Source organism: Mus musculus, chromosome 11, assembly GCF_000001635.26.
Source record: "Mus musculus strain C57BL/6J chromosome 11, GRCm38.p6 C57BL/6J".
Classification (NCBI taxonomy): Eukaryota; Metazoa; Chordata; class Mammalia; order Rodentia; family Muridae; genus Mus; species Mus musculus.
The window spans coordinates 58,996,134-59,008,444 of record NC_000077.6 but is presented as its reverse complement, the minus strand read 5'-3'; the positions used below and the strand labels follow the sequence as shown (position 1 = coordinate 59,008,444).

The 12,311-nt window shown below is 58.0% G+C and overlaps 1 protein-coding gene across 1 annotated transcript in view; it reads left to right on the top strand.

Moving 5' to 3' along the window:
• Nucleotides 1-12,311, top strand: part of Obscn (obscurin, cytoskeletal calmodulin and titin-interacting RhoGEF) — a 142,120-nt gene that overhangs the window by 127,931 nt on the left and 1,878 nt on the right. The window contains exons 83-99 of the mRNA NM_001171512.2: nucleotides 236-404; nucleotides 544-622; nucleotides 721-921; nucleotides 1,628-1,688; nucleotides 4,739-4,816; nucleotides 5,066-5,238; nucleotides 5,428-5,454; nucleotides 6,276-6,428; nucleotides 6,521-6,566; nucleotides 6,914-6,991; nucleotides 7,267-9,250; nucleotides 9,884-9,964; nucleotides 10,092-10,184; nucleotides 10,303-10,470; nucleotides 11,160-11,282; nucleotides 11,429-11,599; nucleotides 12,134-12,218. Coding sequence (NP_001164983.2) covers nucleotides 236-404; nucleotides 544-622; nucleotides 721-921; nucleotides 1,628-1,688; nucleotides 4,739-4,816; nucleotides 5,066-5,238; nucleotides 5,428-5,454; nucleotides 6,276-6,428; nucleotides 6,521-6,566; nucleotides 6,914-6,991; nucleotides 7,267-9,250; nucleotides 9,884-9,964; nucleotides 10,092-10,184; nucleotides 10,303-10,470; nucleotides 11,160-11,282; nucleotides 11,429-11,599; nucleotides 12,134-12,218 — 3,770 coding nt within the window. The remainder of the gene's footprint in view (nucleotides 1-235; nucleotides 405-543; nucleotides 623-720; nucleotides 922-1,627; nucleotides 1,689-4,738; nucleotides 4,817-5,065; nucleotides 5,239-5,427; nucleotides 5,455-6,275; nucleotides 6,429-6,520; nucleotides 6,567-6,913; nucleotides 6,992-7,266; nucleotides 9,251-9,883; nucleotides 9,965-10,091; nucleotides 10,185-10,302; nucleotides 10,471-11,159; nucleotides 11,283-11,428; nucleotides 11,600-12,133; nucleotides 12,219-12,311) is intronic.

Sequence of the window (12,311 nt, the reverse complement as noted above, 5' to 3'; positions counted from 1 at the left end):
ATGTATGCATGAGACCACATGGGGGTGTGGAAGGGGCCTCATGCACCCCACCATGCAATCTGTAACCCCCACCCCATAGCCCCACCTCTCTAGCCCTAACCAGTACCTCCCCATCCACTTCTGACTTGCACCTGGGTCTGGGCACACAGCAGGTATTGGAAGGACTGCTCTGGGAAGGGTGTGGCATATTCCAGGATAGGCTGATGGTACCCCAGGCTATCTTCTGTCTGTCCAGGGCAGCACCCAGCTGACGAGCAGTGCCCGGCTGAGCCAACGGCAAGATGGAACGACATACTCCTTGGTGTTGACTGACGTGGCTCCACACGATGCCGGTGTCTACACATGTGTTGCCAATAATGCAGGTGGACAGGTGCTCTGCAAGGCAGAGCTGCTGGTCCATGGGGGTGAGTTGGCTGGTTCTGCCAAGGCCCTCCCAGGGCAGGCTACAGGGGCCAGGGAGCAGCCCTTGTCATTGCATTGGGAGAGCAGTGGGGTCAATTCATGGCTTGCCTATACTGTCCATGTCCTGTGCTTTGACTGCAGGGGACAAGCTAGATGCCGAAAATCAAGTCTATCGGAGAAAACTGCATTCCTTCTATGACGTTCAAGAAGAGATTGGGAGGTACCGCTTCCTCACCCGCTCCACAGTCTTCCAGTCCTTCCCAGGACACTCTCAGCATGGTACCTACTGTGGGTCCCCTCTCTCTTTCTTCACCCCAGGGGTGTGTTTGGGTTTGTGAAAAGGGTTCAGCACAAAGGAAACAAGATGTTCTGTGCCGCCAAGTTCATCCCCCTACGGAGTAAAACTCGGGCCCAGGCATACCAGGAACGAGACATCTTGGCTACACTCGGCCACCCACTGGTCACTGGGCTCCTGGATCAATTTGAGACCCGGAAGACTCTCATCCTTATCTTGGAACTGTATCCTGTACCTGAACCCCCGAGAGAGTTCAAAAAGGCATCAGGTCCCAGACTGGGGCTGGAGCTGCTGAGTGTGGGGGTCCCTCAACCTCAGTGCTATCATGACATGTACTAGCCCCACATCTGAGCATCCTGTTCCTGCTGCTGTGACTGTGTGTGACAGCAGCTCCTGAGCCTGCAACTAGAAGTGGCACGGTTGGGGTTTTGGACATGAGATCTTTCCTTTCTGTGGGTCACAGATGGGGGCCGCCACAATCTTGATTCTTAGCAAGGATGGCCTGGGACCCCTCTCAGAGGTAACCTCTTAGGTATTGGAGAGGGGGCTCCCATTCCAACTGCTCTTGGCCTCCGTCACACCCATGGGGGCGTGTTTGGGGCTCTTACTTATTTCACATTCTGGCTGCCCTTTCACTCCTAAAGCTTTGTTCTAGGATCCCGGTGAAGGGCTGCATGGAGTGGGCTCTGTGCAGAGATGCAAGAGTGTCCAAGTTCCATTAGGCTGCTGCTCACAGCCCCACTCACCAGAGGGTCTTTCTGAAGGTCCCTTTCTCAGGGATGTGACCCATCTGGGACCCAGGGGTCATCATTCCACTCTCCTTCATCAGAATACCAGCACCTCTAGATGTGGTTCACAGGAGGTCTGGGTACCTTTCTGGGAGCACAGGCCCCGGGGAGTCATGTGCGGCTTTTCCTTAACGAAACCCAGGTGCTCGTCTGAGGAGCTGCTGGATCGGCTCTTCAAGAAGGGTGTAGTGACTGAAGCCGAGGTAATCTCTACCTTCTCCTTGCCTGAGTGTGTCCCTAGAGTCAGAGCCTACATTCCAGTCCCCGGACACAGCCTCTTTTGACTTGAGTCTCTTGTAGCTTCCAAGGTAGCCAGGTATAACCAGCCTCTGCCACCCGTCCTGACCATAGGGGAACAGCTGTACTAGTGATATCTGCCCCTCCCTCATTTAAGCAGACTGATGCTTCCTGCCTATTTAGGCTCAGCCCACCTTTGGGAAACACCCAGCCCTGGGGCTTGCAGTTCCTGACCTGTGACTTTGTCAGTCACTTGACCTATGGGGCCTGAATTAAGAGGAGGAAGGCTTGATGATCGAAGCAAGCTCCTATGGAATAGAGGAGGCTGAGGCTGGCCCCTCACCTGGGCCAGGTCTTCAGGAGGTACCTGAGGCTAGTCCCTCACCCGGGTCAGGCTTTCAGGAGGTACCTGAGGCTGGCTCCTCACCAGGGCCAGGCCTTCAGGAGGTACCTGAGGCTGGCCCCTTACCTGGGTCAGGTCTTCAGGAGGTACCTGATGCTGGTCCCTCACCTGGGCCAGGCCTTCAGGAGGTTCCTGAGGCTGGCCCCTCACCTGGGTCAGGCCTTCAGGAGGTTCCTGAGGCTGGACCCTCATTTGGACTAGGCCTTCAGGAGGTATCTGAGGCTGGCCCCTTACCTGGGTCAGGCCTTCAGGAGGTACCTGAGGCTGGCTCCTCACCCGGGTCAGGCTTTCAGGAGGTACCTGAGGCTGGCCCCTCACCTGGGCCAGGCCTTCAAGAGGTACCTGAGGCTGGCCCCTCACCTGGGCCAGGCCTTCAAGAGGTACCTGAGGCTGGCCCCTCACCTGGGTCAGGCCTTCAGGAGGTACCTGAGGCTGGCCCCTCACCTGGGCCAGGCCTTCAGGAGGTACCTGAGGCTGGCTCCTCACCCGGGTCAGGCTTTCAGGAGGTACCTGAGGCTGGCCCCTCACCTGGGCCAGGCCTTCAGGAGGTACCTGAGGCTGGCCCCTCACCTGGGTCAGGCCTTCAGGAGGTTCCTGAGGCTGGACCCTCACTAGGTCTTCAGGAGGTACCTGAGGCTGGCCCCTTACCCGGGTCAGGCCTTCAGGAGGTACCTGAGGCTGGCTCCTCACCCGGGTCAGGCTTTCAGGAGGTACCTGAGGCTGGCCCCTCACCTGGGCCAGGCCTTCAAGAGGTACCTGAGGCTGGCCCCTCACCTGGGCCAGGCCTTCAGGAGGTACCTGAGACTGGCCCCTCACCTGGGTCAGGCCTTCAGGAGGTACCTGAGGCTGGCCCCTTACCCGGATCAGGCCTTCAGGAGGTACCTGAGGCTGGCCCCTTACCCGGGTCAGGCCTTCAGGAGGTACCTGAGGCTGGCTCCTCACCCGGGTCAGGCTTTCAGGAGGTACCTGAGGCTGGCCCCTCACCTGGGCCAGGCCTTCAAGAGGTACCTGAGGCTGGCCTCTCACCCGGGCCAGGCCTTCAGGAGGTACCTGAGGCTGGCCCCTCACCTGGGTCAGGCCTTCAGGAGGTTCCTGAGGCTGGACCCTCATTTGGACTAGGTCTTCAGGAGGTACCTGAGGCTGGCCCCTTACCCGGGTCAGGCCTTCAGGAGGTACCTGAGGCTGGCTCCTCACCCGGGTCAGGCTTTCAGGAGGTACCTGAGGCTGGCCCCTCACCTGGGCCAGGCCTTCAAGAGGTACCTGAGGCTGGCCCCTCACCTGGGCCAGGCCTTCAGGAGGTACCTGAGACTGGCCCCTCACCTGGGTCAGGCCTTCAGGAGGTACCTGAGGCTGGCCCCTTACCCGGATCAGGCCTTCAGGAGGTACCTGAGGCTGGCCCCTTACCCGGGTCAGGCCTTCAGGAGGTACCTGAGGCTGGCTCCTCACCCGGGTCAGGCTTTCAGGAGGTACCTGAGGCTGGCCCCTCACCTGGGCCAGGCCTTCAAGAGGTACCTGAGGCTGGCCTCTCACCCGGGCCAGGCCTTCAGGAGGTACCTGAGGCTGGCCCCTCACCTGGGTCAGGCCTTCAGGAGGTTCCTGAGGCTGGACCCTCATTTGGACTAGGTCTTCAGGAGGTACCTGAGGCTGGCTCCTCACCCGGGTCAGGCTTTCAGGAGGTACCTGAGGCTGGCCCCTCACCTGGGCCAGGCCTTCAGGAGGTACCTGAGACTGGCCCCTCACCTGGGTCAGGCCTTCAGGAGGTACCTGAGGCTGGCCCCTTACCCGGATCAGGCCTTCAGGAGGTACCTGAGGCTGGCCCCTTACCCGGGTCAGGCCTTCAGGAGGTACCTGAGGCTGGCTCCTCACCCGGGTCAGGCTTTCAGGAGGTACCTGAGGCTGGCCCCTCACCTGGGCCAGGCCTTCAAGAGGTACCTGAGGCTGGCCTCTCACCCGGGCCAGGCCTTCAGGAGGTACCTGAGGCTGGCCCCTCACCTGGGTCAGGCCTTCAGGAGGTACCTGAGGCTGGCTCCTCACCCGGGTCAGGCTTTCAGGAGGTACCTGAGGCTGGCCCCTCACCTGGGCCAGGCCTTCAAGAGGTACCTGAGGCTGGCCCCTCACCTGGGCCAGGCCTTCAGGAGGTACCTGAGGCTGGCCCCTCACCTGGGTCAGGCCTTCAGGAGGTACCTGAGGCTGGCCCCTTACCCGGATCAGGCCTTTAGGAGGTACCTGAGGCTGGCCCCTTACCCGGGTCAGGCCTTCAGGAGGTACCTGAGGCTGGCTCCTCACCTGGGCCAGGCCTTCAAGAGGTACCTGAGGCGGCCCCTCACCTGGGCCAGGCCTTCAGGAGGTACCTGAGGCTGGCCCCTCACCTGGGTCAGACCTTCAGGAGGTACCTGAAGCTGGCCCCCAACCCGGGTCAGGCCTTCAGGAGGTACCTGATGCTTGCCCCTCACCTGGGTCAGGCCTTCATGAGTTTTCTGAGGCTGGCCCCTCATTTGGACCAGGTCTTCAGGAGGTACCTGAGGCTGGCTCCTCACCTGGGTCAGCCTTCAGGAGGTTCCTGAGCCAGCCTCTTGGGGGCTGGTTCCAAACTGATCCTGGCATTTTCCACAGGTCAAAGTCTATATCCAGCAGCTGGTGGAAGGCCTACACTATTTGCACAGCCATGGTATCCTCCACCTGGACATAAAGGTATTGCATTCACGGCATCCCCAGAACTCGTGGTGGGCACAGCTGGGAGCCAGCCTGTGCTTGGTTTCTACTACCTCGGGTAGGGTTTGGCTCTCATGGAGTAGATGTGATTCCCCTCTCGGTCCTGGGGACTCCCCACTGCCCTTTACTAGCCTCAAGGACTCTTCAGTGCTCTCCTAGGCCCAGAGGGTAGGAGTTACCTTTTTCATGAAGTGTAGCCTTGAACAACTTCTCAACTCTGTCTGACAGCCCCCCAACATCCTGATGGTGCACCCAGCTCGGGAAGACATCAAGATCTGTGACTTTGGCTTTGCCCAAAAGATCACCCCTTCAGAGCCACAGTACAGCAAGTATGGCTCACCCGAATTCGTGTCCCCAGAGATCATTGAGCAGAATCCTGTGAGCGAGGGCTCAGACATCTGGTGAGTGGATGGCCCACCTAGAGGGCTGTTGATCTGGAGTCGCCCTGTCCTTCGTGTGTCTGTCTGGCAGCTGAGGAGCCTCTGCCTCCTCTTCCAGCCCCCCCACCCCCAACCCCACCCCCATGCATACCCCTTGCCTGTGGGACAGGCCTGGTGTAACTCACAAATGGGGTGTTTTCATTCTTGCAGGGCCATGGGCGTCATCTCCTACCTCAGGTAAGCAGACCCTGCCCCATCACCTCTTCCGAGCTCACCCCTCAGTGGAGACCAAGTACACTGCTGGCCACTCCCCAGATCAGCCCCTGAGACACAGTAGGCAGCTATTTTGATACTAGGCAGGAGGCCAACCCTGATAAAATAGGTGTTGCTTAACGCTTCTTGCTAACACCCCACGGTCAGAGCTTAGCCACTTCTCTGCAGGTCTGGGGGCTTGACCATGGGACACTCAGTGACCACTGATGTCCTGAAGGTCCTAGTGGTAAAGCTCAGGTTTGGATCTCCTCTGCAGGTTGAACTCTGATTTCTACCTTGGCAAATGCTGGTTCCTACCCTTGAATCGCCTCCCATGCTGGACCTGAGGCCCCGCCCCAGCTTACTGCTGGGCATCACCTCAAACTGACCTTGGTTATCTTGCTAGGCTATGTCCATATCACAAGCTGAGCCTATATCTCTGTCCTATTTTGGACATGAATCTCTATGTCAGGACAAGGGCAAGTGACCCCCTCAGGATGAGCCTTTATTTTTACCCAAGACAGAGCCCAGAGCCCCACCTCAGGCTTACCTCATAGCCTCCACTACAGCTGAGCCTCCACCTTTGCTATGGGGCAGATCCTAATCCACACCTCAGTCCGAACCTAGACTCTCATCCCAGTCTGAGCCCTGCTAACAAAGCCCGGATCCCTGCTCCAAGCTAATCCTGGATTGTTCTGGTCCAGTCGGAAGCATTTCCCAGAATCCTCAGGTCTAGATGAGCGTGGCACACATCCAGTCAGGGAATCTTCTTCGAGAGTGAGCTTCCACACTTTCTCTGCTTCCAGCCTCACCTGCTCATCCCCATTTGCTGGAGAGAGTGACCGCGCCACCTTGCTCAATGTTTTGGAGGGGCGGGTCTCCTGGAGCAGTCCCACGGCTGCTCATCTGAGTGAGGACGCCAAGGACTTCATCAAGGCCACGCTGCAAAGGACCCCCAGGTGAGTGCACCCCTGCCCTTCACCCGCAGAAGCTCTTCAGCCCTGCCACAGGACCCACTTGACTCCCCCATCTGGTTTCCTTCTTCCTCCAGGGCCAGGCCTAGTACTTCCCAGTGCCTTGCCCACCCCTGGTTCCTGGTAAGTAGGCCCAGCTTGAGCTCAACTCGCTGCTCTGTCTCAGGCCAAGAGTTCTCATCAGTATTGATTATTCTGGCCCATTGCTCCCCTATTCAGAGGACCCTAGTGCCTTCATATTGGACTCTGAAGCCCTCGACAAAGTATTGCTACGCAGTTAGCAGCAAGGGCTTCCTTCTGCCTTCCTGGGCATCTGGGAGAAGGATTTGCAGTGTCCTAACCCTGGAGTGTCTGAGAGGAGACCCCGATGTTTGCTGCCTCCATCCTTCTGGGCTTGCATCCTTGAAGGGCCCCGACTAGGGCGCCAGGGTCCATCTCTTGTTATCATAGCCACTTTCCTCCCACCGCAGAAATCCATGCCTGCTGAGGAGGCCCACTTCATCAACACCAAACAGCTCAAGTTCCTTCTTGCTCGAAGTCGCTGGCAGGTGAGTCCCCCTTTTCTCAGGAAAGAGGTGCTGAGGCCAGGGGAGGGTACCTGAATCTAGCTGTGTGGTCAGGAGCACAGGGCCAGGCTGGCCTGCTCCATGATTCTGGGATCCCTTGAGTGTACCAGGTGGTGGGGCAGAGCAATAAAGCAGCAGGCACAGAAGCCCCAGGTGTCCTGGGTAACCAACCCCTCTGGAGCAAAGAGGCAATGGGCACCGCACCTCCTGCCATGACCAGTCATGCCCAATGGATGTCCCTCTGTCCTCATTTCCAGCGTTCCTTGATGAGCTACAAGTCTATCCTGGTGATGCGCTCCATCCCTGAGCTGCTTCAGGGTCCCCCAGACAGTCCATCTCTAGGAGTGGCCCGGCACCTACGAGGGGAAGCCAGTGGCGCCTCTAGCTCATCATCTTCCTCAGACAACGAGCTTGCCCCATTTGCCAGGGCTAAGTCGCTGCCACCTTCTCCTGTGACTCACTCGCCACTGCTGCACCCTCGGGGCTTTCTGCGGCCTTCGGCCAGCCTCCCAGAGGAGACAGAGGCCAGCATGCCCACTGCTGATGCGGCCGTGCCAGCGTCCCCACAGAGTGCTGGGCCTCCGGCAAGCCCAGGTTGTGTGCCCCGGCACAGCGTCATCAGCAGCCTGTTCTACCAGCAAGCTGGCGAGGGTGCAGAGCGTGGGAACAAAACATCGGGTGCCAAGAGGCACCCTGCGCGGAGGCGGCACCTGCTAAAGGGTGGGTACATTGCAAGGGCCTTACCCGGTCTGCGTGAGCCCCTCATGGAGTACAGCTTGTTGGAGGAAGAGGCGGCTAGGGAAGAGCAGGCCTCTCTGATGACCAAGACACCCTCCTTTGAGACTGCCCTGCGACTACCTAGTTCCAGTGTCAGAGAGGTCCCAGGCCGAAGCCACTCCCTGGACAACCCACCAGTCACGACTGGCCCCTCTCCTGAGGCATGCAAGGAACAACTCCTGTTCCCACCCTCCACGGGGTTGACTCATGAAACCACTGCCAAGGACAGGGGGCACAAAGAGGGGTTCTTGCAGGAGTCTGTCCCCTTTCCACCTATGAGTGGTGACTCGAGGCCTGGGAAGCAAGAGGGATCATCCCAGGACAGTTGTAGAGGGAAACCAGCCTCTTCCTGTCACTCTGAGCTGGGTTCTGGTTCCCAGGAGGGCTGTGGCCCTCCATCATCTCAATCGCTTGGCTCCTTACCTCCACAGTCATTGAAGAAGGAGCTCTCAACGTCCTGTGGCCCACTCTTTTCAGAACAGCCTCAGGCAGCCCCATTCCCAACTCAAGTAAGCCCCCTTCTGGGTTCTGAGAAGGAACCTCAGGATGGCTCTCTATCTGAAGGGCCAGTTCCAGTTCCCTCCAGTTCTCCAGGGTCAGCTTCCCAAGTAGATGCATCCTTGGATACTGAAGGCTTGTCTGAAGCTGGGGACACATGTGACTTCACGCCTCCTCCACAGCGGCCTCAGGAGCAGGCCACCACCCGGAAGTTCTCTCTGGAGTCCCGTGGGGGCTATGCAGGGGTGGCAGGCTATGGTACTTTTGCCTTTGGCGGGGATGCAGGGGGGATGCTAGGGCAGGGTCCTCTCTGGGCCAGGATGGCCTGGGCTGTGTCCCAGTCCTCAGAAGAGCAGGATGAAGCTGCGACTGAGAGCCCTCAACCTCTGGAGAGCTTGGGGCCCATTGCTGAGGCCAGTGGGGTTCCCCTAAGGACCTCTCCAAGCCTCACCCCTTGGGAGGAAGTTGAGCAGGTTTCCCTGGTGCAGATCCGGGATCTGTCTGGTGATGCGGAAGCAGCTGACACTATCTCCTTGGACATTTCTGAGGTCGATCCTGCCTACCTCAACCTCTCGGATCTATATGACATCAAATATCTCCCATTTGAGTTCATGATCTTCAGAAGGGTCCCCAAACCTATAGAGCAGCCAGAGTCACCTGGCTCAGAAACCGAAGCTGGGCAAGGGCTGGCAGATTTCCTGGAGGAGGCCGCGTGGCCCTGGCCAGGCGAGCTGGGACTGCGTGCTGGTCTGGAGATTACAGAGGAGCCGGAGGAGCCAGGGGACCTGGAAGCACTGCTGGGCGAGGCTGCTGTGGGCAGGAAGCGCAAGTGGTCCCCCTCCCGGGGCCTCTTCCAATTCCCTGGGAGGTGCCTGTCAGGGGAGGAGCCTGTGGAGCTTGGGCTGCGCCAGAGGGTGAAGGCTTCCATGGCTCACATCTCCAGGATCCTCAAGGGCAGGCCGGAAGGTAAACCCCCCACCCCATCATCTGGCATGTCTGCCTCCATGTTCTGCATCCATGGGGCTACCAGGTTCTCTTGTGCCCTCTCAAGTCCCCATTGGCCTCCTCTTCCTGTCCTATATGACCTCCAGCCTGACCCCATAGGTCTTGGCTCAAATCCTGGTTTCCTGACACCCCTCCTTACTGGGTATCTGAGACCATCTCTGATACATACTGGCTACAGAGACCTAGAGCTAAGAGCAGGGGCAGACCTTTGAGGAGAGAGGGGGTCCATGGATTAATTCACCAGACCCCAGATCTCTGGCCCAGGAGCCACCCCAAACCCAGATCCTCCAACATAGCTCTCAGTGACCTCAGAGCCCCTTCATCTCCAGAGCCTTCATGTCCTCTAACTTTCCTTACCCCAGGGCCAGCCTCCCAGCCACCCCTCAGGTATCTATCTATGCCCTTTGCTGCAGGCCTCAGTGTCCTGGCAGCCTGCTGCAAAGGGAGGCTAGGGATGACTTCAGCAAGCTTGGTTTTGAGTTCCTACATAGTCTCTGAAGTTGTAGTACTTCCCCTGGGCAGATTTCCCAGGTAGAGGAAGCTGGTGCCATCCTGCTTCTCCCCCTGAGCTCCTGGGGCCTCTTTCTTCCACAGGTCCTGAGAGGGAAGGGCCTCCCAGAAAGAAGGCAGGCCTAGCTTCTTTCCGGCTGTCAGGCCTGAAGGGCAGGGACCAAGGTAAGCGGGGATCACAACTGCCGGAGTCCAGTATGGGGCTCTGGTATAGAGGTCTAAGCTTGGAAGGCAGGCAGTCTCCCCTCAAGGCTCTTCTTTTACTCCCACTCAGCACCATCCTTCCTAAGAGAACTCTCAGACGAGGCTGTGGTCCTGGGCCAATCAGTGACACTGGCCTGCCAGGTGTTGGCCCAGCCAACTGCCCAGGCTACCTGGAGCAAAGGTAAGGAGCTGTCCTGGAGTCTGGGTGCTGGACTGGTATAGACAAGCCGCAATCACAGGCCCAGCAGGATGCTGTGGCTGCCCTGGGGAAAGCCAAGGCTGGCTTTGTCTTGTCACAGATGGGGTCCTCCTGGAGAGCAGCGGCCACCTCCTCATCTCCTCCACCCTGAAGAACTTCCAGCTGCTGACCATCCTGGTGGTGAAAGAGGAGGATCTGGGCACATATACCTGCTGTGTGAGCAACCCGCTGGGGACAGCAGTCACCACAGGTGTCCTCCGGAAAGCAGGTGTGTGCTCCACACCGGAAGTCTCCACCAGGCCATGAGGGCTGGGCTGGGAGTTGCAGGACATCTCATTTTGCATAGTGGGCAGGACAATACTGGTTTCTTATCTGAGTGTCCATGGAACTTAGGGCTTGTAGCGAAGTCCCAAAATGTCAAAGAAGCAGATAAAGCTGCTAATACCACGCCTACCGCCAAGAGTCTATTTGTGTGCTCCACTGCTGGACAGGAAGCCCTTACACATGCCTGAGATGAGAACCGCCTCTCCTGACAGCACCACCTCATCTTCCTGTATTGCTTTCTGGTTCACACAGCATCCAAGGGTGCTTCTAGGATGATGAAGACAGGGACTATTGGCCTAGCTGTGGGACCAGTCCATCACAGATTGGCCTGTTAGCCTTGGGCCACGGCACTTGGCAGAGATGAGGCACTAACCAGGGCCACTCCATAGCATCTGCACTGTGCCCTGGTGAGGTGGACTGAGAGGGATCTAGACAGAGACTGCCAGGCAGGTGGACCCCCACACTAGTAGAGGTGCCAGCCTCTTCTATTCATCCTAGCTTGAAGCCCCTCTCCATCAAATGACAGAACAAGTAGAGGGCAGGCCTGGCAGCTGGTGAGAGTGAGACAGGTGTGGCCAGAGGTTGTTCCTTGAGGGTTGAGTGTCCACACTGACCACAGAGTTGCCCTTGCAGAGCGCCCTTCATCTTCTCCACGCCCTGAGGTGGGGGAACTATACAAGGATGCGGTGCTGCTGGTCTGGAAGCCTGTGGAATCCTGTGGCCCGGTGACCTACATTGTGCAGTGCTGTATAGAAGGTATAGGCTTTCTGAGGCTTGGGACTCTGAAGGATTGGCATGGAAAGGCACTGTTGGGTGTGTCTGCTCTCTGCCTGTGGGTGGCCTCAGGAGAGGGGTTCCCTTGACTCTCCACAACAGCTTCTTACTCTCTCCTGTGTGGTCAGGAGGCAGCTGGACAACCCTGGCTTCAGACATCTCTGACTGCTGCTACCTCACTGGCAAGCTATCGAGGGGTGGCATGTATATCTTCCGGACAGCATGTGTCAGCAAAGCAGGAATGGGCCCCTACAGCAGCCCCTCAGAACAGGTCCTCCTCGGAGGACCCAACCACCTGGGTGAGCTTTGGGGCCGATGGGGCAGATAAGGGTGGCTATCAGATCAGGCATAGACATCCTCTTGTCCATGAATGATCTACATGCCTGCATTCAACATTCAAAGCCTGCACTCCCTGGAGATCCCATGGACCTCCTGTCCCCTTTCACTCACTGACACACCCCCTCATGTCACCCTGGCAGTTGATTTTGACTTTTCTGGGTGTTCTGTTTGCATCTGATGGAAGAGTCCTGCTGTGGTTGATTAGAAGTGGATGGTGTAGACTCAAGAATGGTGGATGTCATTGGATTGCTATCCCATTCCATCCTGGAATGCTCTCTGCCATTTTCACAGATGCAATTAGTTAAGATAACAGATCCTACCTAGACCCCAACCTATCCACACACAAAGCTAGTTGATCAAGGAACGAGAGGTCAGAGTGATGGGAGCTTAAAGGGTCATTTTTGTAGTGCTCGGGAAGGGACTGAGAGATGTGGGAGGGACAGGGCTGCCTGGATGTCCCTCCATGACTAGGTTCCCTATCTCATCTCTCACAGCCTCTGAGGAGGAAAGCAGCCGGGGGAGGCCAGCCCAGCTTCTCCCCAGCACAAAGACCTTTGCCTTCCAGATGCAGATCCGGAGGTGCGGGGTGTTTGTAGAGGGTGGGAGGGTGGAGACTGTCCCCCAGCTCTTCCTGGGGGCTTTCCATGACCCACACTCCAGTGCAACTGCCCA